The following is a 26356-nucleotide window of genomic DNA, read 5'->3' as shown; positions in this document are numbered from 1 at the left end:
GGGTATGACTTTTGAGGGTGCTGTGGGAGGGAAGCGCCTACATTGCTGCATACCTGGGATCACCACCCTGCAGAGCCCTGCTGCTGTGGCACTAGGGGCTATTAGAGGAAACCAGAGGAAGTGTGAGATGCTAAGCAGAAACCAGGCACCACACCTGTCCTTTTCTGATTTCCACCTCTGAGCAGCACCAACCAAACATGGAGTCGGAGTGAGGTGCTGGCACCTGGGCATGGGGGTAGGTTGAGCCAAGGGCAAAATGGATGTGACCAGGTGTGATCCTCCACCATGGGTCTGATGTGGCTGCAGCTGACATCTGAGTAAGTGGACAGGTTGGTCAGGAGGCTGCTTGGATAGAAGTGAGCGCTTTCCTGGGGCTGGTTTTGGTCTCCAATGGGGCTAGGAAGCAGACTTATCATTGAGGTAGAGCTGGGGGTGTAGTGGGGATGTGTCTGGTGGGGGGCTCCAGGCTGGTCTCTCACAAGCTCTTATATCCCTGTGGCAGGTCTTGGCCTATATTCTCCAGAGGGAGATCCAGGAGCCCGAGTGCAGGCATCTGTCCAGGAAGTTCACGGAATGGGCGTATGGGCCTGTGCACTCCTCGCTCTACGACCTGTCCTGCATTGACACTTGTGAGAAGAACTCAGTGCTGGAGGTGATCGCCTACAGCAGCAGTGAGACCCCTGTGAGTGGGCCTGGGTGGGGCCTGGGCAGGGCGGGCTTCTGGCCTCACTGCGCCCCAGCCCTTGTCCTAGCTCCCATCCAGCTTTGCCTGGAAAACCCACTGCTTGGGGCCTAGGCCCTGATGCCTCATCTCCCCATTTATTCCCACTGGATGTTTTCCTTCATCATACAAATAATGTAAGCTAATTTTTCTATAAAAAACAAATATTTCAGATAAACAAAAAGAGTCCTCTTCTTTTTGAAGATTTTATTTGACAGACAGAGATCACAAGCACGCTTGAGAGAGGCAGGCAGAGAGAGAGGGGGGGAAGCAGGCTCCCCGCTGAGCAGAGAGCCCAATGTGGGGCTCAATCCCAGGACCCCGAGACCATGACCCAAGCCGAAGGCAGAGGCTCAAACCACTGAACCACCCAGGCGCCCCAAGAATCCTCTTTTTATACCATATAAAAATGTGTGGTTTCATTTTATTTACATAAATGGGATCATACCATATGAAATGTAGAACAGTTTTTTCTTTTTCTTTTTTTTTTTTTTTAAAAGATTTTATTAATTTATTTAACAGAGAGAGACCACAACTAGACAGAGAGGCAGGCAGAGAGAGAGAAGGAAGCAGGCTCCCTGCTGAGCAGAGAACCCGATGCGGGACTCGATCCCAGGACCCTGAGATCATGACCTGAGCCGAAGGCAGTGGCTTAACCCACTGAGCCACCCAGGCACCCTAGAACAGTTTTTTCATTTAATGGTGTGTCTTGTAGATCATTTTATATCAGTACATATGGGCCTGCTTCCTTCAGAAAAACTCCGGCTGCGTCGTGTTCCATAGTAGGGATGGGGAGTAAATGCCCATTGGAGGACATTTAAGTTATTCCTAGTTTTTTGTTACTACAGTGCTGTGAGCCACTTGGCATGGGTTTGGGAATTTTTCTAGGATGCCTGGAATTGGAATTGCTAAATCAAAGAAGTATGTATTTTTTAACATTTTAATAGCTACTGCCAAATTGTTCTTCAAAAAGACTGCATCAATTCGTTTGCCCATCACTAGTAGGTAAAAATCTACCCATGTCCTTGTCAATCTGGGTATTATCAATCTTTTCTCAAAAACTAATTTAAGTTGTTGGGGCCAAAAATGCTATCTTATTGATGTCTTAATTCTCGTTTTCTTGATAATGTGAGGTGGATAATATTTTATATAATTATCTGACCAGTCATATTTCTTTGGTTAGATTTCCTATTTGTTGTCCTTCGCCATCTCTTCTATTGGATTGTTGGTCCCATTCCTTTTGATTTGTAGGTACTCTTGTTATAGAATAAATTGATCCTTTCTTTATTGCATATGGAGCCAATATTTTATTTTCTTCTGGTCTGTCTCTTGCCTTCTAACTTCATATAAGGCATCATTTGCTTGTAAGTTCTTCATTTTGAGAGTCAGATTAGTCTTTTTCCTTGATAGCTTCTGTGACCTGTGTCTTGCTTTGCAAGGTCTTTCCCATTTCAAGATTATACACATCTCCTTCAGTACTTTTGTTTCACTCCTTTGTAGGTATTTTATGTTTGGCTTCTTAATTTACCTAGAATTTATTTTTGTGTAGGTATGAAGTAGGCAATTTACTTAATTATTTTGTTTCCGAATGAGCATCCCAGGGCCACTTAATGAAGTAAAGTGCTTTGTTAACTGCTTTGAAAGGCCACCTCTCCTGTCCATTCTTTCTAAGGTGATACCAGTCTCTGAGGCAGACCTAGGGGGTGGGTCTGTGCTGTCAGTGAGGAGGGCCTGCCCCAGTATCTCACGGGACAGGGGCAAAGTTCGGGGAGAGAGCAGCCTAGCCTGCTTTGCTCTGCCCTATTAGCCTCTGTCTGGGCTGCCCTGATGATTCAGGGCCTAGACTCAGAATCCCAGAGGGCTGGCCCATGTAGGAAATGTCTCCAAAAATGCTGGGGTGTTAGATCTAGAGAGGAGAGGGCTATGGGGGCATAGCTGGCATTTTCTTGTTTCCAAAGGCTCTCTTGGGCAGAAATTCAGTACTGGAGTCCCTAGGTGCAGAACAGGGACAACTGGTAGAAAGCAGAGAAGACCAACTTAACTCCAGAGGATAGATCTTCCTGACAGTATTTCTCCCCAGGTTGTGTGAGGCCAGGAGATTCCTATCTCCAAAGGTATTGAAGAAGACATTGAACAGGGACCTTGTTGAGGGAGCTTAAGCTTGGGCTGGGCGTGGGGCTTGGTGGCTAGCAAAGGTTGGGATGATCTGATTTTGGCTCATCCATCTTAGGGATAGTGGAACTTTAAAATAGATCTCTTGGATATGAGATTCTGTGGTTTCTGGCTGGGGAGTGAGTCTTATCTCTCTCTGCTCCCTTTAGAATCGCCATGACATGCTTTTGGTGGAACCGCTGAACCGACTCCTACAGGACAAATGGGACAGATTTGTCAAGCGCATCTTCTACTTCAACTTCTTCGTCTACTGCTTGTATATGATCATCTTCACCACAGCAGCCTACTACAGGCCTGTGGATGGCTTGGTGCGGACTGAGGTTCAGCCTCATGACAGGGAAGTGGGGAGAGGAATGGGCATTCTTATAAGATCCTGGAGTCCTTCCCAGTGTGCTGAAGAGATGAAAGGGTTCTGGGATCATGACCTGAGCTGAAAGCAGACAGTTAACTGACTGAGCCACCCAGGTGCCCCTTGAGCACATCTTCTGTGCCAGGCCCTGCGCCATCCTTCAAATCAGCTTAAGACCAGACTTCTTCCTCTGCCAGGAGCTTTCGACTCCTTTGAGTTACTGAATTGAATCCTTTCCATTGCTACCCAAGCACTTACTTTGTTGCCTTTATTTCCAGGGTACCTTGTTTATAAATTTGATATAAAATTCCACCTCCGGGGCACCTGGGTGGCTCAGATGGTTAAATGTCTGCCTTCAGCTCAGGTCATGATCTCTGGTCCTGGGATTGGGCCCCGCATCAGGCTCCCAGCTCAGCAGGGAGCCTGCTTCCCCCTCTCCCTCTGCCTCTCCTCCTGCTTGTGCTCTCTCTCTTTTCCCCAAATGAATAAATAAAATCTTTAAAAAATGAAAAAAATAAAATTCTACTTCTGAGTTAGGTAAAACCTGGCTTCTATCCACTTAATAAACCATTTAATAATTTCATTTTATGACAAAAGAGAAACATGCTAGTGAGACAAGTAGTAAAGCAGTATTTTACAAACCATTGATGGCATGCAGAAAGGAAACCCACCACAAGAAAGAGTCTGACACACAAGGATGACACACGTGTGTGGAATGTCTCACCTTCCACCATCCATGGAAAACCTTGATGGGTTCACCATGGCCATAGGAGCAGCAGGAAGCATATGGCATTGAGTCTATAGGAGTGCTTCCACCTATGCCATCACCCTTCTCCCAGCAGAGCTCTGTGCTAGGACAGCACAGTACTGTAAGGATACTCTGCTTGGCACCTAGAGTCTGCCCCCTTGGGAATCAGGTCCTACAGAGGGGCCTCCTTGCAAGTGTCCCTAATAATGCACTGTCTTTAATTATGCCTCTCTCTCTCTTTCTCTCTTTTAAAGATTTTATTTATTTATTAGAGAGAGAGACAGACAGAGACAGAGATAGCAAGAGAGAACACAACAGGGAGGAGAGGGAGAAGCAGACTCCCCACTGAGCAGGGAACCTGACTTGGGGCTCGATCCCAGGACCCTGGGGATCATGACCTGAGCCAAAGGTAGATGTTTAACCGACTGAGCCACCCAGATGCCCCTATGCCTTTCTCTCAGTAGAGGCTGAGCCTTTTGGGCAGGGGGTGGCTCTTAAACACAGGGCTTGGAAAATGTTTGTTGAATGAGTGAATAAGTGAATGGAGTCACTAACTTCTCTGCACCTTGCAGCCTCCCTATAAGCTGAAACACACCATTGGGGACTATTTCCGAGTCACTGGCGAGATTCTTTCTGTATCAGGGGGAGTCTACTTCTTTTTCCGAGGGGTAAGCATTCCTTCCCACACTGTGAGTCTCCATTATCACCGAAACAAAAAGCCAAGAGACTCACCCAGTGCTCACTCACTCTTTAATTCATGGGAGAGATATACAGGTGAAGAAGAGAGCTCTCCAGACATTCATGACTGGGGGTTGAGGGTCTGCCCCGTGGGTTCCTGTGGACCCAGGATAGTCACATTCAAGGACAGTCAGGACTGAAAGTACAGTTGACCCTAGAATACTGCAGGGATTAGGTGCACCGACTGCCCCCACAATCAAAAGTCTACATGCTTACACTTTCGTTTTGTTTTGTTTTGTTTTTTATTAGTTTCAGGGGATGAATTTAGTGGTTCATCAGTTGCATATAACACCCAGTGCTCATTTTGACTTTTGAGATCCCTCAATTTAACTACTAATAGCCCACTATTGACCGGAAGACTTACCAATAACATAAACAGTCAATTAACATGTATTCTGGATGATATATGTATTGTATACTATATTCTTACAGTAAAGTAAGCTAGAGAAAAAAATGTTATTAAGAACATCATAAGGAAGAGAAAATACATTTACAGTACTATCTCGTGTTTATAAAAAGAACCACCCAACCCCCTGCATGAGTGGTCCCTCACAGTTCAAAACCATGCTGCTCAAGGATCAACTGTAATATTTAATTCCAGAAATAGAATGGATCATGACTGTTGTTCATTTAATCCAAACATTCTGTTAAAGTTCAAAATAATGAAAGAAATGTACACATATACTGGCATCATTTTATTTTACCTGAAAATGCATGCATCTTACTTGGTACTTCTTCTAACATATGAACAGTCTTTTCTTTGAAGTTTGGACCAATGTTACGTGTTACACTGTTACAAATATTTGGAGATTGTTATGATTTTTCCCCTTAATCTTTTTGATCGAAGCTACACCCAATATTTCTTCGTGACTCACCATTAAGGAGTCTTTCCAAATTGTTGGACTTTGTCTTTACAGAAGCGACTGTCTTTATTTTGTACTCATATTTTAAATTATAATAAAATACAAAGCCACAGTAGCAAGTGCAGTAGGCAAAAAGCACTCTCGGCAACCAGGATTCACCAGTGGGAGGGAGTGGAGGGTGCGGGTGTCTGAGAGAGGATCTCCTAGCCACCAGCACTCACTGTGGGCATTGGTCAGAATATTTTCAGGGAATGGAGAGCACTGGCTAATCTGATGACTTTGCTCAGTGGAGGCTGATTAAAGAATTTTTACTATAATGAACAGTTATTAAAGAAAACTAGGAAAAATGCACATAGTAGGAAGAAGGAAAAAAAATCTCTCCATCTCATCATTCAAATACAGCAATTAGTAATATTTTGATGATTTTCCTTCCTGTCTTTACTTCTAGGTATTGTTAAAATTCCATTCTCTATTTTAAGAAATCTCTCCTGACCCAGTTACCTGTGAGCCTCACTGTTCTACCCTCGTTGGAATCTGCTTTGATCCCCTCCTGTGTTCCATTTTAGGCCATTTAGGAAACATTGAAAGTGCTTACCATCTAGCCTTTCCTGGGAGCTTACTCTCTCTGTTTGCCTACAGATTCAATATTTCCTGCAGAGGCGGCCATCCCTGAAGACCTTGTTTGTGGACAGCTACAGTGAAATGCTTTTGTAAGTGACACTTTGATTCTTATGCCTCCATAACAGACAGCATCTGTTGGCCCAGTCCTAAGATTATAGCCATCCTTCTAACCCACCCTTTCACTCGTGCTGGGCTTGGAACACAGTAGGACCTCACAAGCATGTTGAATGAATGGTGGAAGGCCCTCAGGAAATGTGTGTCGAATTAGTGGATGGCGAGGCTCTACTCTGTCAGAGATGCACCAGGTGCTAGGGAATGACAAAGGTGGGCTCATGGGGCTTAAAGTCTGAGTTACAGTCTGAATACTCTTGTTCATTTTTTCACACGTTTGTCCGACCATTTGGCATCCAGTGAACTGGCACTGGGATACTGAGATGAAACAGATATGATTCCTATCTTCAAGGAATTTCCAGTTTTTCGGGCAGGGCTTCTCAGCCTTGGCACTGTGGACATTTTGGACTGGATGATTCTTAGCTGGGGAAGGGGGGGACTGTCCTATGCATTGTAGAATGTTTAGCTGCCTCTCTGGCCTCTACCTTTCAGATGCCAATGGCATTCTCCTTGTCCCCCAGTCTTGACAGCCAAAAAATATATCTAGATATTACCAAATGCCCCCAACCTAGGGGGGTACACTGTTTTAGGGAGAGACAGATAAGCAAAAACATAGTTACAAGAACAATGTGGATGTCAGAAAGAACCTCCTTCCTTCACAAAATAACCTGAAACCTTAGGAAGTTTCCTTGCAGGACCCAGGTTACGAAGGGGGCCTTCAGATGGCAATGTGTTCTTCTCCTGGGATCTCTTCCTTGGACTTTACTCTGATCTCCAGGTTTTTCTCATTCCTGAGGCCTCTCTCTCTATTCCTGGCAAATGCAAGGAGCTGATTCTCATCCAGTTGTAGCTAGCTTGTTCCTAGGACTCACAAACTCCACGCTTTTACTATAATCTTGAGATGCTTACACTTTTATTTTGTTTTGTTTTTTATTCGTTTCAGGGGATAAATTTAGTGGTTCATCAGTTGAATATAACACCCAGTGCTCATTACATCAATTGACTTCCTTAATGCCCAACACCCAACTAATTACCCTTTCCCCCCACTCACCTCCCCTCCCAGCCACCCTCAGTTTGTTCCCTAGAGTTCAGCATTTCTTACGGTTTGCCTCCCTCTCAATTTTCATCTTATTTTATTTAGGGGTCCTATGTTCACCTGTTTTGTTAAATTTTACATATGAGTGAAATCATATGGTATTTGTCTTTCTCTGAGATACTTTAACTTCAAAGAGCAAGATCTGTAGGGTTAGGGCAATGCTGGTTTGCTTTACTAAGAGAAGCAATGTTTTCCTACATAGCATTGTGCCAATAAACTTGGTTCTATTTCTAGGAAGACCCATTGTAGGCAGCTTAGAAATTTATTTAATTTTAAACTACCCATGCACATATGGAAACATTGATGAGTACCAAAAAGCTTATAACCAGTATATGAGTTCCTCATCTTAACCCTTCCCACTCCTTGCATTCCTCCTTCCCAGGGACAATCACTTTTCATTCTCAAAACTTTCTTCTAATGTTTACTCACCCATTAGATGAGGATTTAGCATCTTTCTTTCCTTTCTGCTTCCACTTCTCTAGCCTTCTAATATAGTTCATAGTAGTTTTTATTTTACTGGATATTGAGTAATTTACATTCTTTTTTTTTTTTAAAGATTTATTTATTTAATTTGACAGATCACAAGTAGGCAGAGAGGCAGGTGGGTCGGGGGTGGGGGAAGCAGGCTCCCTGCTGAGCAGAGAGCCTGATGCGGGGCTGGATCCCAGGACCCTGGGATCATGACCTGAGCCGAAGGCAGAGGCTTTAACCCACTGAGCCATCCAGGTGCCCCAGTAATTTACATTCTTATGTCTCTATAAGTAGTATTCACAGTTGAGCTTCAAAATATACTCTATGTCTTTTTTCCCTCTTTCTCCTAAAGTTAATAATTGTCTTGTTTTTATTTGTTTAGTTTTCTTTGTATCCACTGTTAACTCATCCCACATATCTTGAAACCCCTCAGTACAATTTTTCTCAAACTCAGTAACCTAAATTATATGATTGGAATCCCCTGCTCCTTTTTCTTTTCTGGAGGGGTTTCCTCCTGGAATGCTGTCCTCTCTTCTAACTGAGCTCTTTGCTCTCTGGGCCTGCTGCTTAGCTGTCCTCCTGGGACTCTTCTTTGCTGCCAGCCTTGGGATGCTCATTGCTTTCCTCCTGGGTTAGACTTACTATCTCTTTCATGGTTTTACTCCTTGTTTTACTTGAGCACATCCTTCAGTATTATCATCTGGTGAAAAGGATGAGCTCATGGTGGAGAGAACACAGTGATGACAGCTCTCACCATACCTGGTTCTTGAGTTTCATTGCTGCCACATACACATCCCATGTGTTATCCCTTCACTAGCACCTTGGAGATCCCTTTCACTTCTCTCCTGATTTGGATCCTTTATTTTCTTAACCTTCTGTCTTCCTCTTTACTGATTCCCCTGTTTGGGGAGAAGGCATCCTTTATCCAAAGAAAGAAAACACATAGTAGGGCAAGGGGGAATAAAATGTATTTCAAATCTGGCATGTCTGAAAATATTCTGCTACACCTTCATGTTTGGTTGATAGCTTGGTTGGGTATATAGTTCTTCTAAGAATTTGAAGATATTTCTCCATTGTTTCCTTGCTTCCAGTATTATAGACAACAAGTTCAAAACCATTCAGACTCTGGATCCTCCTTTAAGACCTGGTTTGCTTTTTCTCTTTATAAATCTGTAGTATCTTCTATTTGTTCCTAGTGTTCTGAAACTTAATGATGTGTCTTGATGTGGATGTGTTTTTATCCAATGTCCTGGACACTTAGGGGGCTCTTTCAATCTGGAAATTTATATCTCTTATTTCTTGATTTCTCTTCTGGAACCCTGTGGTATGTATATTGAACTTGACCTAGTCTGAACCAGATCTTATATTTTCTCACTTGTGTTTTATCTCTTTATCTTTGGCTCTTCTTTCTGGGAGGTTCAAATCAACTCTAATTTCCAACCCTCTTATTGAGTTTATTATTTTTTATAATTTCTAAATTATAATTTTTAATTTCTAAATTAATTTTTAATTTCTAAATACTCTTCAAAATTCTTTGTTCCTTCTTTACGGCATTCTATTCTTGTTTCATTGATACAATCTTCTTTTGTCTCTCTGAGACTGCTAAGAGTTTTTGGTAAATTTTTCTTCGTTTTGTATAGATTTTATTTTCTCCAAGTTGTTGTTTCCCATTTTCTTGTTTTGCTCTATCTTTCATGTTAAAGGATACTTGGAAATTTTTTTTTATATCTGCTAATGAATAAGAGTGGAGGACTGAAAAACTGGTTGGAGGCTCTTTTTAAAATTAAAACATTTTTTTTTTATTTGACAGAGAATGGGAGAGAGAACAAGAGAAAGCACAAGCAGGGGAAGCAGCAAAGGGAGAGGGAGGAGCAAGCTCCTAGCTGAGCAGGGAGCCTGGGCTTGATCCCAGGACACCAGGATCATGACCTGAGCTGCAGGCAGACGCTTAATTGACTGAGCCACCCAGGTGCCCCTAGAAGCTCTTAATGCATGAATAGGGCTTATCAATTTTGAGCTTCACTATAAACTAGTCTAGGTAAGCTATTTATTGGAGAATATCCAAAGTTAATCAATTGCATCTTTTCAATCTTCTACCTGAAGGGAAGAAGTCTGGATGCTATATTTCTGAGAATTGAGTGGAAAAGAGGGATTTCTGTAATCTGTAGTATATAAAAATCCCGTAGTCTCCTGCTTTCACGTTGTTTGATGAAAGAGGATCCAAAGATCCTCTGTTTCATCTTCTTCAGAGACAAAACCTCCACTCTTCTTTATTTTAGGTCTCTTTATCTCTCCTCCAGAGATCCCTAAGCCTTTTGAGACTCCTTGATTAAATGAAATGGCTCTCAGCTCTCCCCCCACTACAGATTGGAATACGGTTTTGTTGCATCTGCTAAGTCCGTTTCCATTTGTCCACCGCTTCCCAGATTCCTATGTGAGGCCTCCATCTGCCACCCAAGGCAACTCTTTACCTATCTCAACTGGTGTCAGTTCTTATTTTGGCTAAAGTTCTGCAAATACAGAGGAATAGTTTTCCTTTGCAGTGGAATTCCAATTGATGAGCCCGTCTACTGACGTTAATTTACAGCAGGCTCACATTAGCACAATGGTAATTTTTTTCGCTGGATTCTCTCATACAAATGGGGTTGTCAGTGTGGTCTATAGTGCAAAGGTAGCTGGGGAACTTTTAGGAGGAGGCCATGATGACAAGGAGACCTGGGATGAATATGTAAAGAAGGGACCACTGAACAGACTCTGACATAGGATTATCAGACTTACTCTACCTTATCCATGGATCCTACTTGGGTAGCCCCTAGCAGGCCAAGTTGCTGAGGGACGTCTTCCCTGGCTCTGCTTCTGAGTTTGAGGGTGTGACCAGCAGACACCACCTGTGATTTTTCAGGAGCGCATGGCCTGCTCCTCCTTACTGCTTACGCAGTGTTTCTCAGCCCTTTTTCTTTTTTGCCTTTTTAGATGTTTTCTCCCTAATTGCCCCTTCCATTATCTAGTACCACAAATACACTGTATAGTTGTCTGTGTACTGTATTAATATTTGTGCTTTCTATAGAGAAAAAGATTTTGTACCCCCCCCAACCAACGTTTGCCCTCTTGGGGTCGCTCTTGCTCACACTGAGTATCATGGGGGAAAAGAGGCATGACAGCCAACCCTAGCTCCTACCACAGCTGTGGTCTGTACTTCTGAGAGGGTGGCAGGTCTCCTGGGTGCTCACAGACAGAGCTTGCTATCCCTCCACCTCCAGTTTTGTGCAGTCACTGTTCATGCTGGGGACCGTGGTGCTGTACTTCTGCCACCACAAGGAGTACGTGGCCTCCATGGTGTTCTCCCTGGCCATGGGCTGGACCAACATGCTCTACTACACCCGTGGCTTCCAGCAGATGGGAATCTATGCTGTTATGATTGAGAAGGTGGGTGTCAATGTCCAAGTAGGTTCTCCACAGAGCCTGTCTATACCGTGGGGATGTGGGACGTGGTCTACAAACTCTGTCCATCCTCTGCAATGTCTGGGAGGCGCTTGTTTAGATCAGGACCCACTTTCCCAGCGTATTCCTCAAGAATCAGACTATCTGACCCTGACCCAGGCTTGGGGACTCCCCTAAAACTGGACCCCTCTACATACCAGGCCCCCCTCTCCCACCAGAGCAAAGGCCAAGGGTGGGAACTATGGATGAATTCCTCATGACCCCAGAACTGAAAGCCACCAAACCAAATCCTCCTGCATGTTCTCCATTTCTACTTGGGCTCAAAAGTAACTCCTAGGTTAACTAGTAACTCCTGACCCCTCCCTTGGCCTCGCCTGGGACTGGACTTGGTTCTGACAAGCCTGCTCTCTCCTGCAGATGATCCTGAGAGACCTGTGTCGCTTCATGTTTGTCTACCTTGTTTTCTTGTTCGGGTTTTCCACAGGTAATGGGCTTGCTCAGGGCTGGTGGTGGGCAGAGAACCTGCTCACCTCAGCTTCCGAGGACTCTGCAGGGGCAGGGTGGGGAGAGGCCCACTGGGGTCTGTATCTGTAGCTGAGAGAGTTGGAAAATAAAGAACACCAGAAATGAGCAGGTGAACATGGAAATGTAATTCATAAAACATTGTAAGCAATTTTAGAGGTATAGCTGCATTTGGCTTAGATATTTTTTTTTACATTTTTACTTTTAATTTTTAAATTAATTAAATTAATTAATTCAGTAAGAGAGAGAGAAAGAAAGAGAGAAAGCAGGAGAGGAGCTGAGGGATGGGGGAGAGAGAATCTTAATCAGCCTCCATCCCCAGGGCAGAGCCTGACCGCACAACCCTGAGATCATGACTTGAGCTAAAATCAGGAATTGGCACTTAAATGACTAAGCCACCCAGGTGCCCCTTTTTAAATTTTAATTTTGACATTATTTCGGATTTTCAGAAAACTTGTAAGAATAATGCAAATAACTTTACTTATTACTCCGAATCCCCAAATTTTACCACATTTAAAAATCACATTCTGCTACACACACACACACACACACGCACACACACACACATACGTGCATGCACACCACCACCACCACCATACTAAAAAAAATAGTAAGGTGCAGACACGATCAGCCCTTTACCACTGGATAAAGTCTGCATTTCCTAAAAACAAGAATATTTTTCTTACATAAAACAGTGTATAATGATCAAAATAAGGAAATAAAACACTGATACAGTGCTTCTAGCTAATCTACCAGCCTTATTCAGATTTCACCAATTGTCCTAATAATGTCCTTTACAGAAATGAAAATCCTAGATCATGTAGTTGTCAAGTCTCTTTAGTTTCTTTAATCTGGAGTGATTCCTCAGTCTTTCCTTGTCTTGTAACCTTAGCATTTTTAATGAATAAAGGCTGGTTTTTACAATGTCTCTCAGTTTGGGTTTGTTTGATGTTTCCTCACAATTAGATTCAGGTATGTATTTTTAAAAATCAGAATATCAAGGAAGTAATGTGTGTCTTCCTCAGTCCATTGTATCAGGAGTCCCACAATGTTCGTTTAACCCCTTTCTAGTGATGTTAACTTTAATTACTTGGTTTTGATGGGTCTGCTAGATTACTGTCAAGTAATTATCTTTCGTTTTGAAATCAGTAAGTCAATAAGTAATTTGTGAGGAGATGCTTTGAGACTAGGTAAATATCCTGTTTCTCATCAAACTTAAAACAGATGATTCTCACTTGAGTCACTTAATCCTAATAGTTGCCAGATGATGGTTTTTTAACTCTGTCATTCCTTCTACATTTATTAGCCGGCATTCTATTGTAGGGAGGAGCTTTCCATTCTCCTGCATTCATTTATTATTTACATCATCGTGGCCTCACAGATTCTCTTCTGGTTTTTCTTTTTCTTTTTTTTTTTTTTTTGTTTCTTTTTCATGGATTCTCACTTTGTTAAATGGGTCATAATCTTAACTATTACCATCTATCTTGATGCTGAGATTGTCTGAGCAATCATCTTTGGGAGCCTCTCCAAGCTGGTTCCTGAGCTCTTGACACATCTACAGCATTTCTGGGCACCTGGTTCTGCTTTGATCCTCATCTGAGTCCTGCATTTACATGGCTCACATGCACACCGTCCCCTGTCCCCATCCCAGAGCCTGTTTTGGAATCTCTGTCTCAGAGTTATGGATAGTTTTGCCTGGGAGCTTTGACTGATAGGGATGGGTGTGGGCTCCAGCACCTGGTCTGAAGGCCCTGGTCTGTTGGTATCCATGGGAAGGGATTTGGCCAAGTGGGTTCATGGCTACCAGCTATGCAGGAACCAACTGTTATGGAAGCTGTCAGACTCCAGATTATTTTTCCCAAAGAAAGGTGTAGTGTGCTGCAGGAGGCTATTTTGCTCTGAGCTGCTTAGTCCCAATCATTCTGGAATGAGTTAGCTCTGGGTCACAGACTAGGGTACACAGGCAGACAGAGTGTGATTGAGAAGCTGGGTGTGGATTCAGAACTGATATGTAAAGTTAGGCAGGTTGTGTGCTGCACAAAGGAGACTATATTCACATTGTATATATAGATTTGCATATTTAACAGTTTTTTTTTTCCTAGAAGATGATGATAAAACTCTTAGTGTAACAAAACAGTATACAGTTGACCCTTGGACAACACTTCATAAAGAAGTGTCCCACGGCCAAGCAGCATTCCTGCTGTTCCTAACAATGGGGTTAGGAACACCAACTCCCTGCACAGCTAAAAATCTGCAAATAACTTTTGACTCCCCCAAAACTTTAATAATAGCCGACTGCTGATTGAAAGTCTTACCAATAACATAAACAGTTGATTAACACATATTTCATATGTTATTTATATATATATATATACATATAACATGCATATATATATATATAACATGCTGTATTCTTATAATAAAGTAAGCTAGAGAAAAGAAGAAGTTATTAATAAAATCATACAGAAAATACATTTACAGTACTATACTGTATTTATTGAGAAAAATCTGTGTATAAGTAGACTCATGAAGTTCCAATCCATGCTGTTCAAGGATCAGCTATACTACAACAGTTGGCTGATAGTTCTGAAGAAACAGGTGGTTTTCTGTGTTTAAGTTCATAAAGAAGTGTCCCATGGCCAAGCAGCATTCCTGCTGCAGACCCATCCTGGGATATGGGGTGTGTCTGTTGGTGGTTCTGTCTTGGCTTGCATTCAGCTGCACCTGTCCCTCCCTGTGCCCTGTAGCGGTGGTGACGCTGATTGAGGATGGGAAGAATAACTCTGTGCCAGCTGAGTCCACATTGCACAGGTGGCGAGGGCCAGGCTGCCGGCCTCCTGACAGCTCCTACAACAGCCTTTACTCCACATGTCTGGAGCTTTTCAAGTTCACCATTGGTATGGGTGATCTGGAGTTCACAGAGAACTATGACTTCAAGGCTGTCTTCATCATCTTGTTGCTGGCCTACGTGATTCTCACCTATATTCTTCTGCTGAACATGCTCATTGCCCTCATGGGTGAGACTGTCAACAAGATTGCGCAGGAGAGCAAGAACATCTGGAAGCTACAGGTGGGTCAGTGGGTGGGCTGTGTCCAGCAGGAGGATGTCTGCTGCTCTCTTTGCTGCTTAGCACAGTTAGGTGTGTGACCCCTTGCAGGGTTTGGGGAAGGGCAGAGACCCCAGGCAGCCCTGGGGGATCAAGCAAGAGCATCTCCCCCAGTCGACTCCCTGCTGGCCCCTCCTTCTGGGGTTCCCTCCCAAGCATCACCAACTGGTGTTCACAGACACTGTGGTTAGACAGTCCCCAGGGGCAGGAGATGGAGGGCTCAGCCCCAGGGGGTGCCCACCTCACAGAAGCTTGGTCTAGGGTGGGCATCAGAGACCATACTTGGGGGGAACAGCTAGAATGGGGGGAGCTCTAATAGCTGCGTTTTTGAGGCACCTGATCCATATCTACTCTCCCACCAAATAATAAACTGTCATTCTTATTAAGTAACATTGACTCTATACCAGGTATTGTTCTAAGTGTTTTACATGCTTTCATTTAATTCTCACAACAATGCTATCAAGTGGCTACCATTATCGTTCCCATTTTTGGATAAAGGCACTGAGGCATAGAGAAGTTGGGTATCTGTGTCCAAGATAACTACAGATCTTCCTCAATTAACAATGGGATTACCTTCCAATAAACCACCATAATTTAAATATGCATTTAATGCACCCAACCTACTGAACATCATAGCTTAGCCCAGCCTACCTTAAGTGCGCTTAGAGCACTTACCTTCAGCCTACAGTTAGGCAAAATCACCTAACACAAAGCCTATTTTATAATAAAATGTTGGATGTCTCATGAAATTTTTTGACTAATATAATAAAAGTGAGAAGTAGAATGGTTATATGGGTACAGAGTGGTTGTAAGTATACTGGTTGTTGACCCTTGTGATTGCGTGGCTGACTGGGAACACCTAGCCTCACGAGAAAGGATTGTACTATACTTTGCTTGCCTGGGAAAAGATCCACGTCTAAAACTTGAAGTATGATTTCTGCCAAATACATACTGCTTTTGTATCATTGTGAAGTTGAAAATCATTAAGTTGAACCATTGTAAGTCGGGGTCTATCTGTAATAAGTAGCATAGTCAGTATTCGACCCAAGAAGCCCCATCGTGTGGCCCTGCTCTTAACTACTACACTATCTGCCCCTTTGTGAGCACTTCAGGGAAGAGTCTGGGGCTGGACACTCTACCTCACTTATGGGAGGCCCTGCCCCAACTGGACCTGGCAGGCAGCAGCCGTCCCTGGGCAGGTCTGGGCTGGAGGGGCTGAGCTTGGAGTGTGCACCTGCCAAGCTACAAAAACAAGCTTGATGTAGAAGGCACGAGAGGTCCTGTTCAGGGGCACTGGGACTGGGACTGGAGAGGCTGATCTTGGAAGCCCCACTGACAGCCAGGGGAAGCCCCGGGATAAGCCCTTTGCCCCTCTGTTGTCTGTGTGTTCTCACAGAGAGCTATCACCATCCTGGACACGGAGAAGAGCTTCCTTAAATGCATGAGGAAGGCCTTCCGCTCAGGCAAGCTGTTGCAAGTGGGGTACACACCTGATGGCAAGGATGACTACAGGTGGTGTTTCAGGTAATGCCCAGGCAGGAGATCAAACTTAGGGAGCTCAGGGGCTTAGCTATAGATATCAGGGATCTACCCAGAGCCAGCTATGGGTACAGAGGACATTTTGGGGCTTTGTGGGCATAAGGCACTCATTTGGAGCCAGCTGTGGATACAGAAACCTGCCTCAGGGCTTCCTGGGACCAGTCATGAACATAGGGGACTCTCCCAAGGCCAGCTATTGGTAGGTATATGGGCTTCCCCAAGGCTCAGCTGTGGGCATTAGGAGACCTACAGGAAAAAGAAGTGTCCAAAGGGGTCATCCAGTGATCAGGGTCAGAACCAGGAATCCAGCATTTAAAGTCCATGATGTGGTCAGAGAACAGAGCTTTGGGGGTGGTACCCAAAAAGCAGGCCCCTCTCAGCCCTCCCGCCTACCAGCTATGTCTCCCCATCCTGGTCTATGGGCTTCTTGGGATTGGCCTGTGGTACTAAGCCCTCAGCCTGGGAAGCTAGGCATGGCTTTTAGGCCATAAGCTCCTAGCTCCCTTGTCTCCTTGTCCTGCAGGGTGGATGAGGTCAACTGGACCACCTGGAACACCAATGTAGGTATCATCAATGAAGACCCGGGCAACTGTGAGGGCATCAAGCGCACCCTGAGCTTCTCCCTGCGGTCAGGCAGAGGTGAGGCATGAGGGAAGTATGCTGTGACATGGAGGGAGCCTGATGTTGGGCAAGTGAAGCCTTGGGGTTCCTTGCTCCTTACAGGCCTTCTTCACCCCACAGCCTGGATTCTGGAACAGCCCCAAGGGTCAAGCACCTGCATACGCTCTGTCACAGGCACTCTTTTGTACTCTCACGCATTCCCGCACAGCTGACTGTGCCACATGCTCATGCTCACCAGCTCTGCCAGTGCCCTGCCCCAGGCATCTGTCCTCAAGTGCCCCAGTGGAAGCAGTTGATCCCACATACAGCCATCTGGGACAGCTGGCCTTGTGGGCTGCCCTGTCTCCTCTTCTCGATCCTCACACCCAGTGTCTATGTTCAGCTGTGTGACTCTTAGGGACACGAGCAGGTACAGGCAAAAACTCACCTTGCATGAACACAACCAGGCAGGCAGAGGAAGAATGGGAAGACTAAAGGGTATATATACCTTGAGCAGAAATGCTCTGCAGAAAGTCACTACCAGAAAAAAAAAGTCTTTAACAGTTAATGGTAAATGTTTAATAGTACTTGTTAAATTATAAGTCTAATTGAGGACATTTATTTAAAAATGAAGCAAACGTGGTTTGTACGGAACAGATTTTGAGTTATAATTGTGCACTAATTCTTCATTTTTAGCTTTTAGAAAATTGTGGTAAAGTATGTGTAATACAAAAGTTGCCATTTTAACCATTTTTAAGTGTATAGTTCATGGGTGTTAATTGTGTCCACAATGTAATGAAACCTTCACCGCTTTCTATTTCCAGAACGTTTTCATTATTTCAAACAGGAAATTTGTATCATTCAATAGGTACAGGGTTCCTGTTTGAAATAATGAAAATGTTCTGGAAATAGAAAGCTATTTCTACCTATTAAATGATTACTCCTATTTCTTCCTTCCCCCACCCCCTGGTAACCTCTATTCTGCTTTCTGTCTCTGTCTCTTTTGCCTAGGGTAGGTACCTGGTATAAGTGGAACACACCTTTTGTGTCTAGGTCAATAATATCCCATTGTAGGTATATACCACATTTTATTTACCCATTCATCTTTTCAATCAACATCAGGATTGTGTCCACTTTTTGGCTATTGTGACCGTTGGTGGACATAATTCTGTTTGACTTCTGGCTTTCAGGTGTTTTATTAATTAATTAATTAATTAATAGAGAGGCAGAAAGGGGGTGTGGGGCAGAGGAAGAGAGAAAATCTTTTTTTTTTTTTCAGGCTTCTCATGAAGTTTTTTAGTCTATTCTGTACAAAAATATGGCTTACAGTTTATTGCTGAAATGTAGGAACATGAAGATTCCCAGTCCATAGTTTTAAACCTAACAAGTATGAGAGAGAGAATCTTAAGCAGACTCCACACCCATTGTGGATGTGGGGCTCAGTCTCATGACTATCAAGAGTCAGATGCTTCAGTTCTTTGGATAGAAATGAAACTGCTGGATCCTATGGTAATTCTGTGTTTAACTTTTTTAAGGAACTGCCAGAATGTTTTCTAAAGTGGCTGCGTTTCTGTACATTCCCCCAGCAAAACATGAGGGTTCCACATCCTCACCAACACTTGCTGTTTCGTGGGTTTTTGTGGTGGTGGTGGTGGTTGTAGCCATCCTAATGGATGTGCAGTTGTATCTTATTGTGGTTTTGATTTGCATTTCCCTAATGACTAATTATTTTTAATATCTTTCCAAATGCTCATTTGTCATTATAGGTACTCTTTGGACAAATGGTTATTCAAGCAATCTGCCCATTTAAAAATTTGCTTTGTTGTTGTTGAGTTATAGAAGTTCTTTATACATTTTGGATATTAATCCTTTGTCAGGTATACCATCTGCCAGTGTTTTCTTCGATTCTCTGAGTTGTCCTTTGATATAAAAGCTTTTTTCTTTTTTTGATGAAGCCCAGTTTATCTATTCTTTTCTTTTATTGCCTATTCTTTTGGTGTAATATGTAAGAAATTATTGCCAAATCCAATGTATTGAAGATTTTTCCCTATTTTTTTTATAAGAGTTCTATAGTTTTAGTTCTCAACGATTTCCACGTTGATTTTTTTAATTGATTCATGATTTTCTTTTTTGCTATAAACCTTGGACTGTTTCCCAGAGTTGTGACAATATTGGTTCCAAAGTTTCTGTCTGTCTGTTTGTTTGTTTGTTTGTTTTTTGATATTTTTGTGGTGGTCTAGGTTTTGGGAACTGCCTACTTTACCATTTTGCTGGTAAGTCTTGAACAAAGAATGAACCAGATGTTGACTGTTTGGGGTTTTTCTTGGTAGGATGGGAGAAAGGGCACTATTTTCAGATCAGTTTGCCTGATAGAATGATACTGCATCTTTCATATTTGATATTGCTTCATAGACTCTTTTTTTATTTTAAAAACTTAAAATCAACTTTATTGAGATATAATTTACATACAGTAAAATGCATGCATTTTAAATGTATAGTTTGGTGAGTTTCAGGAAATATCTACTCAGGGAACCACCACCCACTCAACGTATAGAACATTTCCATCATGCCAGGAAGTACCCTAATGCCTCTTTGTAATCAGTTTTGACCTCCCCATCCCAGGTAACTACTTGTCTAATTTCTATCCCTGTCAATTAGTTTGATATCAGCTTTTGTTTACTTGAAAATGTGAATTTCATTCTCATGTTTGAAGGATATTTTCACTGGATACAGAATTCTGGGTTAACAGATTTTTTTTTTCCCTCTTTTTAAAAAAAATTTCCAACATTAACTTTTTCTCCACTGTCTCTGGCCTCCATTGTTTCTGATGAGAAGTTGCTCATTATTTGCATTCCTGTATGTAATTTGTCTTTTTCTTTTTGGCTGCTTTCAAAATATTCTCTTCATCTTAGGTTTTCAGCAGTTTGAGTAAAACGTGCTTTGGTTTTTTTTTTTTTTATTATTTTTTTTTTTTTTTTTTTTTTTTTTTTTTTTTTTTTTTTTTTTGGTTTATCCTGTTTAAGATTCACCTGCAATTCTTGGATCTGTACATCAGAGTCTCTACATATATTTTTCTTCATTGTCCCTATCTACTTTGTGGGGGACTCCAATAACATATATTTTATTTTATTTAACTTTATTTATTTGAAAGAGAAAGAGAGAGGGAAGGAGAGAGCAGGGGGAGGGACAAAAGGAGCAAGAGAAAGAGAACCTCAAGCAGACTCCCTGCTGAGTGCAGAGCCTGACACAGGACTCTATCCCAGGACCTCAAGATCATGACATGAGTTGAAATCAAGAGTCGGATGCTCAACTGTCTGAGCCATCCAGGTGCCCCACACCTGGGTGGTATTTTAATTTTTTAGATTTTATTTATTTATTTGACACACAGAGAGAGATCACAAGTAGGCAGAGAGGCAGGCAGGGAGCCTGATGCAGGGCTCAATCCCAGGACCCTGAAACCATGACCTGAGCTGAAGGCAGAGGCTTAACCTACTGAGCCATTTTAGATCGTTTGATATTGTCCCACAGGTTTCTGAGGCTTCATTTTTACTTGATTTTTTTCCTATTTCTCAAATTTGAGAATTTTATTGTTCTGTCTTCAAGTTCACTGATGCTATCCTCAGCCATCTGCAAACTATGATTAAGCTCATCCAGTGACTATTATATTTCAAGTATTATGCTATTTGGTTTTCGAGTTTTTTTTTTTTTTTTTTTTATGATTTTCATTTCTTTCCTAAGATTCTCTAGCTGGTCTGTCACCAAGATCCTATTTTCCTTTGTGTGTGTTTTTTTTTTAATTTTTTTAACATATAAATAATAGTTAATTTAAATTCTCTGCCAACTACATCTGGGCCATCTTTTTTAAAAAAAATATTTTATTTATTTATTTGACACAGAGAGAGAGAGAGAGAGAGAGAGAGAGAGATCACAAGTAGGCAGAGCAGCAGGCAGAGAGAGAGGGGGAAGCAGGCTCCCTGCGGAGTAGAGAGCCTGATGCGGGACTCGATCCCAGGACCCTAAGACCATGACCTGAGCCAAAGGCAGCGGCTTAACCCACTGAGCCACCCAGGTGCCCCCATCTGGGCCATCTTGGGGACAGTTTCCATTGACTGTTTTTTCTCCCTCCTTACAGTGAGTTACATTTCCCTGTCTCTTTGCATGTCTAGTAACTTTTAATTGTCAACTGGGCATTGTGGATAGTATATTTTAGAGACCCTTGATTAAATTTTTGTTTTAGTTGGCAGTTCAATTATTATTTTTTTTTTAAAGATTTATTTATTTATTTGACAGAGAGAAATCACAAGTAGATGGAGAGGCAGGCAGAGAGAGAGAGACAGGGAAGCAGGCTCCCCGCTGAGCAGAGAGCCCGATGCGGGACTCGATCCCAGGACCCTGAGATCATGACCTGAGCCGAAGGCAGTGGCTTAACCCACTGAGCCACCCAGGCGCCCTGGCAGTTCAATTATTGAGCGAATCACCCTGAACTTGTGCAGACTTAGTTTTAAACTTTATAATGATAGATCTGTGAAATGCCAAGGTATTTTCCAATTCCATCAAACTTGTGGGACTCAACCTCCAAACTGTTTCCACTGAAGTTCTTGTCAGGACTTGGTTTTAGGCTTTGTTAGGGTGGGTCTTGGGTAGACCTTACTCTAGGGCATGTAGAGTAAGTAGGGCATTTCTGTGTTTTAACTTGATCCTCAGAGTAGAAAAAAGGTATTAAGGAGGTCTCCCCACTGAGTACTGCTCAGCGTCCAGTGTTTCTATCCCACTGTCAGCCCTATAGTGGCCCCCGCCTGGTAGGCCTTATGCAGTCTCACATTGTGCAAGTACACTCCAGCCCCCAGCCCAGAGACTTCTAGACCTCCACCATCACACCTCCTTTTTCCTCTTCTTCTGTGCCCTGACTCACAGATTCTAGCTGCTTCAGCTGTCCAAAACCCCAATCTCTTCTTCCTTAGTTCAGAGGTACTGCCATGGTCTGCTTAGACTCCAGCTCACTACACCACAGTCAGAGAAATTGTCCCTATGCAAACCATCAGGGAAATCATGGGGCTCCGTTTGTGGATTTCACTTTTTCTCAGCAACTGCAGTTTTCAGTCTGTATCCTATGCCTGAAAACATTTACTGCAAATATTTTTTCCTGCTTTATGTTTGTTTACAGCAGTGTGGGTAGCTCAGCACTACATACTCCATCAGGGTAGAAGTAGACATCTTTTTTTATCAAGAGCTTTCTGCAATCCTGTGATTTTCACACTAGTTTCATTAGAGGCACTTCCTGTGTCATGCCATAGAACTTATTGATGATCTCTACAATTGTTATTGATCTAACTTTACCACAGAGCCATTCAAAGATGATTTTGCCTATAATTTGACCTTCCAGTATCAATCTTATTGACTTCATGAAACCTCCCATCTTTGAAAGATTTGCTGTTGTACTTTGTGGTTAACTTGCATTGTGTTTGCATGACATTGTTGGCGGTTTATAACATTGCACATTCACTGTGTATTAACAAAGATATTGTTGAAGTAGCGGGGATATACACATTCTTGTTACTTGGATTGGGGTAGGAGGTGGTTAGAGGTTTCCTGATTTCACATTTATAATGAATTAGTGAATATTTCCTGAGGATTTTGATTTTTTGGTACAACTTTGTAGCAGTGTACACTTTAGTAATGAATAGTCATACAATTCAGATAACAAGGAACTTTCCTACGTACAAAGTGTGTATGATTGGGAAGGGGCAAAGGAATACATGAGAGAAAGGCCAGGGAGGAAAGCAGTTAATAGCTGAGCTGGGGGGAACACTTGAGAGAGTCTTGGCATCAGGGCTGTGGGAAGTGGGCATGGGGAGCCCTGTGCCTCCTTTCAGGGCTTTTGAGCTAGGGCTGGGCCAAGCAGTCTCTGAGGCTGCATGTTGCCAACACTGAGCCAGCCAGAAGATTGTGTCTCAGTGAGACCTGGCCTATATCCCCATGAAGTCCTGCTTCAATGCCTGGGTTCTTATTTAGCAGGTGATGCTTGGGAGCAGGCCAACATCAGCCTGCAGGCCTGGGGTAAACACCAAGACCTGGAGAATTTGGCTGGAGTGGTCATGGTGGGCCTAGCTTCCCATGTTCCTGATGCCTTTGACGTGTGGTCAGTGTTAGACACCAGCAGAGGAACCTGAATTACGGCCTGAGGGTAGGAAGTATAGAAGGTATAATCGAGGCTGGTTTTCTAGAGAGATTAGATCCAGGGTGGCCAACCAGAGGGCTTGGCTGTGGGAGGGGAACATGTGCAGCTTTCCCTCCTGGTTGTCAGTTTGCCTAGGTGGCTGGGAAGCTGGAGGGGCCTCGGGAGTGACAGCTGGATTCTCTTTAGGAGCTCCCTGTGCACACAGTAGAGCCCCATTTAAGACCTAATGTCACCATGTTTTCTTTGGCATTGTTCCCAATATGCTATGCTCTGGTGGGTCCTGGTCCCCAGATCCTGATTCTCTGGCTGGTTCATCAGCCTACAGCTGACCTGATGTGGAGCCACCATGGGGCAGACCACAGTGTTGCTCTGTGGAGATCTGTCCTCCCTCCCATGTGGGCAGGGAGGAGATGGAGACTGGGAAAGGCAAGCAATAGACTCTGATGAGGTCCCTGCAAGTCAGAGTGAGGGGAAGGAAGAGGATTTAGGATTTTCCAGAGTGGAAGAGGCTCCTTAAGCAGGCAAGGGAAGAGGAAATGGCAGCTATCCCTGTGTCTCAGGAAGGACCAAAATGTCTGGGTCTCCTTTAAGAGAACTACAAGTTGGTAAGGCCAACAAATAAGTGTTTATTTCTGCGTGCTGCATCCAAGGCAGTAATGATGTTTTACCCTTTAGTTTCAGGAAGAAACTGGAAGAACTTTGCCCTGGTTCCCCTTTTAAGAGATGCAAGTACAAGAGAAAGGCCCTCTGCTCAACCAGAGGAAGTTCATCTGAGACACTTTGCAGGGTCCCTCAAGCCAGAAGATGCTGAGGTCTTCAAGGATCCTGTTGCTTGAGGGGAAAAGTGAGGGACCCCTCTAGGGTACTCCTAACACTGGTGGGCCTCAGAATATCTCACTGTGGAGGGAACAACAGGGCCCTCTCAGCAGCCTGGCTTGGCCTGTGCCTGCCCAGGCACTTTCCTCCCCTGCTCTGCACAAGCTACGGGAAGCATTGTTGGGTGCATGGGGAGAGCTAGTCATCCAGCCTCACTGTCCCCAAGGGAGTCTCCCACCGGGAAATTATTTTGCTCTCATATTTTTACTAACTTTGTTAGGTATCATGAATGATGAATCTCGTGTGGACATATGTGATGCCATTGTTTTATTTTATATGACTAGGAGTGAATGTAAATGAGGCCCAGGAAAACACCTCTTGGAACAAAACAAAACATGTCCTTTGAAGTAAACTGCTGCAGCTGTTCTCTGTTTTGTGTTTAATACCTCCTCCGAAACAGAGTGGGCTGAGGGGGTGTCATTTATATTTCAGAGAAGGTGGGGGAAGGCTGGCCCTATTTCCAGCTCTGCCAGAATCAGGTTTGCCAGAGTGACTTCCTCGTTCTATGTGATACATCATGGTCCCCCCAAACAGAACTCTTTTGCTGTCCAGATGAAAGTACAGCACGTGTCTTAAAAGCATGTGGCAAGAATTTTTTCATGGTCTTCCATTTGTAACAACTGTAGTCCTGCTCCCCCGCAGTGGTCCTACTTCCACCTCCATGCATCCTGTCACTCATCACATAAATAAATAAATAAATAAATGAATAAATAAATAAATAAACAAACAAATATCACATCCAGTGTGAACTTTGTGCCATAGCTAGTTGGCTATGGTGTGTGTGTGTGTGTGTGTGTGTGTGTGTGTTGCTATTGAGGCTCGGACAGTTAGTAAGGTTATGCAGCCAGTAAACAGCATTGCCTGGGTCTGACTCCAAAGTCTGGAACTTAACTGTGGCACAAGGCTATCGGGCAGAGAATAGAATGGGCTAGGGGCATTACAATCCCTCTCGGAGGAGCAGAGACGTGAGGGCTTTTTGCTTCCTGTTGTGGGCCTGGCACCCCTCTCTTTTCCTGGAGGCCTTCCTAGGAGATGTCATGTAGATGTCAGATATTTGCAAGTTTCTGCAGATTAGATCAACTTTCAAACTTAAACCGGGCTGGAAGGAATCTTGTGGTTGTTCTTTTCTAAAATGAGTGAGTATAATCTTTTGTGTAAACCCGTGTTCTTTTTTTATTTTTTTAAAGATTTTATTCATTTATTTAACAGAGAGAAAGATCACAAGTAGGCAGAGATTCAGGAAGAGAGAGAGGGAGAAGCAGGCTCCCCGCTGAGCAGGGACCCCCCCCTCCCCCAATGCGGGGCTCTATCCCAGGACTCTGAGATCATGACCTGAGCTGAAGGCGGAGGCTTTAACCCACTGAGCCACCCAAGGGCCCCTAAACCTCTGTTCTTTAAAGAAGGACACACATGTAATTAGCCCATTCTTTGCTCTTTTGTATCTGTCATTGTCTCTTTAGCTTCCTTTGTCCCCATGTCCCTCCCTCCAACACGTGGAGGCAGGAGGAGCCACAAACCAGAATCCCAGGTGGGGAGGCTGCTCAGCTCTCCTAGCCTGGGGTGAGCTGTGACCTACCCGGACGCAGACAGCCTCTCTTGACCACAGTCTGGGGGGATCTGCTCAGGCCTGAGAGTGTTGATGGAGATCTGCCGGGCTCCCAGGCTTCCCTCCTTGTTCACTGCACTGCGTGGAGTGTTTCCTGGGGCAGATCAAGGGGTTGGCCCCTCCCTGCATGCACTCGTCCCACAGAGACCACTTCTCTTACTCCTCCTTCTTGAAGGGAGAGCTTGTGCACCTGCCACCAGGGTCTGATATCTGCAAGGCCTGGGAGGTGTGGGGAGGAGGTAAGGGTGTGCTTGACTCCTGTCTAGTACGTACTTTGGGGGTGTTTTATAGTCCAGGGCAGAAGGTCTGGTGAGATGGGGGCCATGTAGGGTATGCTGGCAGATGTCTAGGGGCTGCCTAAAATTTGGGCCTCTGGGAAGCAGGCTTGGGGCAGGAAAGTGTAGAAGCTGCCCTTTCCCTCTCACAGCCACATCCCTTCCAGGCCCCAGGCTGCATCTGCCCTTGACATTTTGCTTCCCCAAAACAGCCCGTTTGGATGCTTCCTCCTGTCACTGTTGTCTTTTAATTTAAACTCCTGTTTCCTTCATGGTCACAGAAGGAGCTGAGGTCACGGAAGAAGGGTGGGCACAGCAGGGC

At 43.8% G+C, this 26356-nt stretch overlaps 1 protein-coding gene across 6 annotated transcripts in view; it reads left to right on the top strand.

Annotated features, from left to right (window-relative positions):
* The window catches only part of TRPV1 (transient receptor potential cation channel subfamily V member 1), a 44218-nt gene extending 19370 nt beyond the window's left edge, over nucleotides 1–24848 (top strand). For 4 of the 6 annotated variants that reach the window (XM_059379584.1, XM_059379585.1, XM_059379583.1 and 1 more), the window contains 10 exons: nucleotides 503–682; nucleotides 3043–3201; nucleotides 4563–4658; nucleotides 6231–6301; nucleotides 11151–11316; nucleotides 11749–11815; nucleotides 14601–14923; nucleotides 16357–16484; nucleotides 17023–17138; nucleotides 23953–24848. In XM_059379584.1, coding sequence (XP_059235567.1) covers nucleotides 503–682; nucleotides 3043–3201; nucleotides 4563–4658; nucleotides 6231–6301; nucleotides 11151–11316; nucleotides 11749–11815; nucleotides 14601–14923; nucleotides 16357–16484; nucleotides 17023–17138; nucleotides 23953–24113 — 1467 coding nt within the window. In that variant the 3' untranslated portion in view covers nucleotides 24114–24848. The remainder of the gene's footprint in view (nucleotides 1–502; nucleotides 683–3042; nucleotides 3202–4562; nucleotides 4659–6230; nucleotides 6302–11150; nucleotides 11317–11748; nucleotides 11816–14600; nucleotides 14924–16356; nucleotides 16485–17022; nucleotides 17139–23952) is intronic. The other 2 variants (XM_059379586.1, XM_059379587.1) reach the window with 2 other exon arrangements.
* Nucleotides 24849–26356: the final 1508 nt, after the last annotated feature.

Source organism: Mustela nigripes, chromosome 16 (assembly GCF_022355385.1).
Source record: "Mustela nigripes isolate SB6536 chromosome 16, MUSNIG.SB6536, whole genome shotgun sequence".
Classification (NCBI taxonomy): Eukaryota; Metazoa; Chordata; class Mammalia; order Carnivora; family Mustelidae; genus Mustela; species Mustela nigripes.
The sequence above is the reverse complement of the archived record's forward strand: the minus strand, read 5'-3'. Positions and strand labels throughout refer to the sequence as shown.